The following is an 8,614-nucleotide window of genomic DNA, read 5'->3' on the forward strand; positions in this document are numbered from 1 at the left end:
TGAAGCTCTCTATTATAGGGGTAAGGATATGTATGCATGTGACTGACAAAGTAACAAGCACAATAAACATGCACAAGTATCTCCTGAGCGTGTAACTGCCAGCCAGCCACGAGTCCCTTCATCGCAATATGCATTTGCTGTGCTATTGGAATGGTCAGTAGGAAATCGAAGTTTATTCTTAGTGGACTCTGCATGACATGAGGCCAGTGATCAGTGAGGACTTATTTCTGTGTTCATATAAAGAGACTTCAGACCACTTTCTCCCCACTCCCTGCCAAAAAGTACCATTTGAAAGTATGAAAAGAGCAGTTTGCCGCTTCTTTAGGCTGTATACAGCAAAAGCATTCGGCCAAAGGGCCAAAAGGTTTCACAAGAGGCTACTGGGTACCATGAAGAATTGCAAATAGAGAAGATGTGAAGTTGTAAATATGTCTTTTGCAGGAGCAGAAAGTTGGAAAAATAGGTTTGGGAGGGGAGGACACCGTAATTGGAATTACAAATATGTAATGGTGTAAGGTTAGCATTGAAGAACAGCCACGTTGGAGCTGAATGCATTGTGTGTGGTGTAATGTTCTGGACTTTCCTTAAAAGGCGCAAAGCTGCTGACTCTGCCCGGGGCTTGTTCTTCTCCTCCCTGCTCATCATGTGTCCCTGTTCTGTTCTCTTCTGTCTCTGCAGAAAGTGATGCTTCCTACAGGCGCTGCATTCCGGTGGTTTCAGTAGGAACAAGAATCCCAAAGCTCTGTCATCCAGTGCAATGTCACTGCTTGCTTGTGTTGTCTCAGGCAAGGCCTTTTTTGGGCGGAAATGAATGGATGCGCCTGTGTCTCCTTTAGAACCAAAAAAATTTTCTCGCAGATTTCATTCCTGTTTTTATAATTTTTTTGGCATTTGTTTAACATCTTCGAGTACTAGTAAAAAACAAACATTAACTGCTTTTCAAATAATTTTTTTAAAAGAATCCATAAAGTAACAAGACATTATAGAGTATGGACAATCAATTTATTTTCCTGTGTTTTGGTGTTGATGTTGTTTATGTGTGGAAGATGCAGTTTTTGTGTAGAGAATGTAAATTTACAGTAACCTTTTAAATCTAGTTACTAATAAGCACTACTGTAATTAGCACAGCTGTTTATTCATTCATATTTTTGTTTGATTAATTTCCATCATTAAAGAAAAATAGTGTGGCTAGTTTCTAGAATCGCTCAACTTCATGTTTATAAATGAGAATATGTTTAAAATAAGGTAGTTTCCCTTTCCCTAACATACACATAAGATTAAGGTTTAATCAGCAAAATGTTTGGTATGAAAAAGTGGAAATGTACTGCAAAACTGGCAAGTTTTTAAAGCAAAGCAAAATAATAATTAAGTTTAGACCAAGAAGAACTGCACACTAGAATAAACCTGGAATTAACTGCAATTATTCTCTTTTAGAAAAACATTACTGGAATTCAGATATAAAGCTATTGCAGAACCCGTGTTGGAAACATATATGAGTCTTTTTCTTCTGTTCAAAGCCCTTGTTTCCCTGCTTTCTGACCATCACTAACTGAAAGGCTGTTTGTAATGTTCTAGCGATTCAGGCTGTTTTGTGAATAAAAATGAAAGCATGTTTTGTGTCATGGTTTACATTTCCATTATTCTGTCTGTTTTGGTTGCATGCAGGGGGGCTTTGTTTGTTTATGTTTTGATTGCCATGGGGGGTAATACTAAGGCAAAACAAAAATGGCCTCTTTTAGATATGTTGGGTTTCCTCCACACACACAGTATTTTCCAGTGTTTGCCATTCAGGTGGTTTAAATTAAGGCAGCTGGTTATTTTTAAGGCTGCAACTCTAACCTTACTTAAAAGGTAAAGGTAAAGGGACCCCTGACCATTAGGTCCAGTCGTGACCGACTCTGGGGTTGCGGCGCTCATCTCGCTGGGAGTAAACTCCATTGAATGCAGTAGGATTTGCTTCCAAGCAGGCATGATAGTATGATCTTCCAAGTCATATGGAGAGCAGACCCATTGATTTTATTGGGTGTGCTCTGAGTAGTACTGCCATTAGAGATCACACCAAGGGTTCTTGTTTGTTCATGTTTTCTTTTTAAATAACTCCCCCCCCCCCAGAAATGAAACAATTAGACCTTTCCCTTTGCAAGCAGCATTGTGTTACTAGCTACCTGAACATGTTCCGCAAATATATGGGTATGGGATCTGGATTTATTTATCAACCCAAACAAACATCTGATAAGTTGAAAGGTCATCAATTTTCAGAAAGATTAGAAATTAACATAGCATTCACGTTTCCAAATTTATAGGGATATTATCTGTCTTAGGCCACCGAATTGTTTTTGCCTTAAGCAAATGAGCTGCAAGTGGCTCTAGAGCAGAGGTAGCCAACACTGCGCCCGTCAGATGGTGTTGTACTACAATCCCATCAGCTCCAGCCACCTTGGCCAGTGGTCAAGAAACTGATGGGAACTATAGTACTACAACATCTGAAGTGCACCGTGTTGGCTACCCCAGCTTCAGGGGGTTATACACAATTGTTTCCCTCCATATATGGAAAGCTCACTGATCCTTTGGAGGCTTCCATGCATTTTCACTGAATTCCCCTTTCTCCCACAGCTCCCTAGGCCACCTCCCATGCTTTTCCAAAGTGTCTCTCTCTTTCCCGCCCCCCCACCTCTCCAGAGAAGATGGGAAGGGGTGTGCAGAGGACAAAAATGTTTTTTGTCAACAAAGACACACAACTGGATGCAGCCCAGAAGAAATTAAATATTGGTTTATTGAGGGCTGTCAGTTACTGCAAACAAGGAGCAGGATTTGGAAATAGTCTTTGTCGCATAGCTGCTGTCACCGAGTTCCTTGATATCTTGGGCTTAGCTCTGTTTTGCATAAGGCAAGACAATCTCATTAACATAAAACAGTAAAAACACTTTTGTCAATAAAAATATTAGGTGAATGCTTAAGAGAGGGTTTATTTTATTTCTTAAGTGACTACACCAAGGAAGCAAACTTGTTCCGATATTGCCATTCAGTCGCTGCAAATATATTGTGAATTCATACAATTCAAGGAAATCAAAAGTATAAATTGATTTGGAAACAAGGATGGAAGAAGGCAAATTCTGTATCCCAGGACCACCAAGAATACGCCATACTTTTGAGCTATAGCACCACTTGCACTTTCCTCTTGCTTCACGGTCTTAGAGAAACAAGTTGTAATTTACTACTAGCAACACAAAATAAGGAAATACAAGGAAAACCGAATTCCAGGTGAGCATGGACTAGGTTCCTCCCAACCCTGTTTGCCACAAACCACTTGGTTTGACTCAACTGGGCATCCCACCATCCTGTGGAAGTACTGTACCTCAAAAACAAAATGTGGACTTAAAGCCACGAAGATCGGCTGGAGATTGGGGGAGGGGGGCAGCAGGAATATGTGGTGAATTTTTGGAAGTCTGTTGCTTCCTGGGGTCTGCTGGTGCCAGGATTAGCAAAAGACAGAATATGTTATGAAGCAAAGGCATGCAGCTTTCAGAATTCTCATTTTCTTGACACAGAATTTGTAGTGCCTTAAGTGCACGTATTTTTAGTGCATGTAGTTTGTATTTTTTTACCACAGAAATGCACACAGCTCTGTTAGGTACAGAGTTGATCAGGATCACATACTTTAAAGGAATAGGTACTCTTTTAGAGGTCTTGCAATGTCATAGAAAATAAGCACCATTTCTGATCACACAATGGACATCCTGGAACGCTGCAGATGAGAGAGATGTTCTATAATCGGGAAAACCACAGCACACAGCTTTCAGACACAATGGGCAAGCAGTAACCCTAGACCTGCAACTGCTTAGAACAGGCAAGATAACACTGCGGCCTCTGAGTGATGGTAGAATGTGGCTGTTGGCATTACAGAGGCAGCTGGGTGGCCAAACCTCTACCCACAGATTTCTGTTTTAATAGCAGATAAACTATAGTGGTGTGAGCAGCTTTTCATGCCACAGAGAGAACAGTTGCGTTTCTGTGATGTCTTCACAGACGTTGCCACAGCTTGTTTGGAATGCTTGTGATGCAACGTTTTGGGTTTCCAAAGCAGACTAAAATTCAGTTACCCATTCTATACCCACACCATCCTGAAAAGGAACCCTCCCCTTAAAAACTATGCAAAATGATGCTGGAAAGGAATTCCAAATTGCACTGAGCACTTGTCGTAGATAGAAATTGCTGACTTCTCAGCAATATTCCATGGAATCTGTAATGAAGAGTAGTGTATAAATCTTTACAAAATATATTTGCTGGCGATGCTCATGGTGTTCTCTGCTAAACAATTATGTGGGAAATGTTTCCTACTCAGAAGTCAGTGCTGACACAGTTTATACCACCACTTCCTTCCTGTGCTAGGCCTACACACTCAACTAATGCAAATTCGGCCCAAGGGCACGTTTCAGTTTACTATCATCATCATTTAAATTTGTGTTTAAATTCTTGTCCGATGTTTACCCCACTGGAAACCTGCTTTGCACCAGTTCAGACTATTTGCTCATCTAATTGCTCCAGGGATTCAGGCAGAGGCCTCTCATGACACAGGCTACCTGAATCTTTTAACTGGTAACCTTAGATCAGTGTTTCCCAAAGTGGGCGCCACTGCCCCCCGAGGGGCTCTGGAATGATCTAGAGGGGCAGCAGGAGCCTCAGGTTCAGTTGGGGGGCGTTGAATAAAAATAAGGGGGCGGGGGAAGAAGAAAAGAAAAGAAAAGAAAATTTTGAAAAACCGTTCATACACACATTCCTCTGTTGTATAATGACATCGACTGGCAGGTTGGGCGCTGCTGCAGGATGGCGACAAGGCCTCCCCTGGATCCGATGGTCCTGCTGGAGGCGAGGGGTTTTCCTGGGCTTGGGTGAACCCTGTGTGTAATGCAAATGTTACTATGGTTGCTTTTAATAAATAAGTTTAAAATTCCAAGCTTCAAGGTGTCATATTTACAACAACATTTTCTTTATTCTGTTGTAGGATGTAGGTAGAAACAGAGATACATAAAAGAACGCAAATTTGTCACAGCATCTTTCTGTTTGTTCACTTAAAGAAGGTAGATTTCCAGGGGGTACAAAGTTAAAAAAAAATTGGAAAAGGGGCCAAATAAGTTTGGGAACCTCTGCCCTAGAAGAATGAACCTAGGACTTTCTGGATGAAAAGCAGCAGCTGTAACATTCAGCTGCAGCCTCTAGTCACTACTTAAAACCTGGATGCATGTTAATGGAGAGTTAACATCCCTGGCAAAAAAATGTGGCGCTTGATGCTTCTCCCTTTCATCTTGGGAGAACCAAGAGCAGGGCTGGGTGTTCAACTGGGTGCTTATTGCTGTTGCTGCTTTGTTATTATTTACGTAGGCTCTGGAATGATTGACAGGCATGGCTGCCATTTAGTTAATTCATTGATTAATGTAACTTAATGCCTACGCAGTCTGTCCAGCAAGCCCTCTGGCAGCTGAGATTCTGAAATGACAAGACATCCATACAAGCCCCACTAAAATCACAAATGTATTTGGTGTTATATGGCTATGACGCTTACTTAGGGACTTTACTTGACTCAAGCACTTGAGGAATCCCTGCAACAAAGCGTTCAGTTCCTGCTTGAAAGAGAGGTTGGCTATGGGATTCTGCAAGCAAGTCCCAGGGCCAGTTTTGCTGTGCTACACAGAGCAATAAACTCATGGAGACAAGGAATCATAAAGATGGCACAAGTGGTGGCATTTGTATGGAAGGTGCAGAGTGAATCTCTTGTTGCATAATCCATGGAAATCAGACAGTATCTTCTACTGTAACAAAATAAAAAATATGCCATGTCCCTACTAGTGGCTTGCCGTGATGGGAGCAGTGGCTATTTCCCCATAGTCCCTGAAAGTGTAATGTACTCTCAGCAATTCAGGGATGAAATGCAATATGTGCTCAAGTGTTGACAATTCCAGAGGTGACATTCCAAAGCCAAGCCGATTTTCATGGGTGCTCTTATCTTTCTCAAACAGCTCAAACTGGCCTAGCCAAGAGAGTAAAAATTTGCCATATTGGGGAAGGGATTTCTCCTCGCAGGGGCTATCCACTTCTGCTCCTCACAACCAGCCAGCACACTCTTGAGTACACAGCATCATGAATGTATCACTACTAGTTTAATGGCAAAATAAAGTGCCTTATTTCATTCTGCAGCTTTGGGAAAGAGTGGGGTGAGAGGAATGAAATCTACATGCACAGTTGCTACAACTGGTGGGTTGTGCTATTCCTAATAACAAGGCCTGTGGAAGTGATGACATTCCAGCTGAACTACTTAAAATTTTAAAAGATGATGCTGTTAAGGTGCTACTGAATATGCCAGCAAGTTTGGAAAACTCAGCAGTGGCCAGAGGATTGGAGAAGACCAGTCTACATCCCAATCCCAAAGAAGGGCAGTGCCAAAGAATGCTCCAACTACCGCACAATTGTGCTCATTTCACACGCTAGCAAGGTTATGCTTAAAATTCTACAAGGAAGGCTCGCTCAAGCAGTATGTGGACTGAGAACTCCCAGAAGTGCAAGCTGGATTTCGAAGGGGCAGAGGAACCAGAGACCAAATTGCAAACATGCGCTGGATTATGGAGAAAGCTAGAGTTCCAGAAAAACATCTGCTTCTTTTACTACGCAAAAACCTTTGACTGTGTCGACCACATCAAACTATGGCAAATTTTTAAAGAAATGGGAGTGCCTGATCACCTCATCTGTCTCCTGAGAAATCTCTATGTGGGACAACAAGCTACAGTTAGAACTGGATATGGAATAACTGATTCGTTCAAAATTGGGAATGGAGTATGACAAGGTAGTATATTGTCTCCCTGATTATTTAACTTATATGCAGAATTCATCATGCAAAAGGCTGGACTGGATGAATCCCAAGCCGGAATTAAGATTGCCAGAAGAAATATCAACAACCTCAGATATGCAGATGACACAACTTAGATGGCAGAAAGTGATGAGAAATTAAAGAACCTCTTAATGAGAGTGAAAGAGGAGAGTGCAAAATATGGTCTGAAGCTCAACATCAAAAAAATGAAGATCATGGCCACTGGTCCCATCACCTCCTGGCAAATGGAAGGGGAAGAAATGGAGGCAGTGAGAGATTTTACTTTCTTGGGCTCCATGATCACTGCAGATGGTGACAGCAGTCACAAAATTAAAAGACGCCTGCTTCTTGGGAGAAAAGCAATGACAAACCTAGACATCATCTTAAAAAGCAGAGACATCACCTTGCCAGCAAAGGTCCATATAGTTAAAGCTCTGGTTTTCCCAGTAGTGATGTATGGAAGTGAGAGCTAGACCATAAAGAAGGCTGATCGCCGAAGAACTGATGCTTTTGAATTATGGTGCTGGAGGAGACTCTTAGAGTCCCGTGGACTGCAAGAAGATCAAACCTATCCATTCTGAAGGAAATCAGCCCTGAGTGCTCACTGGAAGGACAGATCCTAAAACTGAGGCTCCAATACTTTGGCCACCTCATGAGAAGAGAAGACTCCCTGGAAAAGACCCTGATGTTGGGAAAGATGGAGGGCACAAAGAGAAGGGGACGACAGAGGACGAGGTGGATGGACAGTGTTCTTGAAGCTACTAACATGAGTTTGACCAAACTACGGGAGGCAGTGGAAGACAGGGGTGCCTGGCGTGCTCTGGTCCATGGTGTCATGAAAAGTCGGACACGACTAAACAACAGCAACAACACACACAAACACAAACATTCCGGCGATCCAATTTAAACTAAGCCGTTTCCCATGCCTCAATATTTATTTTGTAGATTGCCTTGAAATCTAGCAGGGTGGTATATTAATGTTTTTAACAAGCCAATAGAGGAATGCTGGAAAATATTGAACAGCAGACTCTTAGAGAGCCTATCTAAGCACAGTGGCTTTGTGGAAGTGCAACTGAAATGGCAGCTTTCCAAGTCAATGCATCTGCAACAGGATCATAGTATCTGTATGTGACCTCAAGATGTGGGTGCATATCCAATCTCAGACATACACTCAGCCCCCTAGCAGCTGTATTTTGCACTATCTGCAGCTTCCGAGATGGGTGCAAAGGCAGCCCCACATACAGCATACTGTAGGTGATCAATGCATAGCAAGGCTCTCTCTGTACAGAAATGGGCATTTTGAGTTGTACAGAAATGGGTAATGGGCATTTTGAACTGCTGAGATCATTTTGGTTTATTGTGACAGCAATGGACCTGAAGCACCTCAAAGTACTTACTTGCTCCTTCTGAGCTGGTACACAACCCAATTTCCAGACGTTAGAACCACCTATCCACAGGGTCTCTGCCCTTTCAGGATTTTCAAGACCCAATCCCAGTTCGTTAGCCCTCATCCAGTTTATGACTGCATCCAGACACCAGTTTAGGACATGCACACCCTGTCCTGCTTCAGATATGACAAAGAGATGAAACTGGATATCATCAGCATAGTGGCGACACCTTGCCCCAGATCTGCTTATGACTGACCCCAGTAGCTTCATATAGATACAATATTATTTCAGACGAAATCATGCCCTGTGGCACTCCACAGATCAACTGTCAGGGGGTGAAGGCACTGTAACCCAATGCTACTTTCTG

General features: G+C 42.4%; 1 protein-coding gene across 3 annotated transcripts in view; it reads left to right on the top strand.

Moving 5' to 3' along the window:
- Positions 1–1,622, top strand: part of CXXC5 (CXXC finger protein 5) — a 74,000-nt gene extending 72,378 nt beyond the window's left edge. For all 3 annotated transcript variants that reach the window (XM_083624502.1, XM_083624501.1, XM_083624503.1), the window contains one exon: positions 679–1,622. In XM_083624502.1, coding sequence (XP_083480628.1) covers positions 679–723 — 45 coding nt within the window. In that variant the 3' untranslated portion in view covers positions 724–1,622. The remainder of the gene's footprint in view (positions 1–678) is intronic.
- The last annotated feature ends 6,992 nt before the right edge of the window (positions 1,623–8,614 follow it).

The sequence above is a fragment of the Podarcis filfolensis genome, assembly GCF_964270895.1.
Source record: "Podarcis filfolensis genome assembly, chromosome: 7".
NCBI classification, from domain to species: domain Eukaryota; kingdom Metazoa; phylum Chordata; class Lepidosauria; order Squamata; family Lacertidae; genus Podarcis; species Podarcis filfolensis.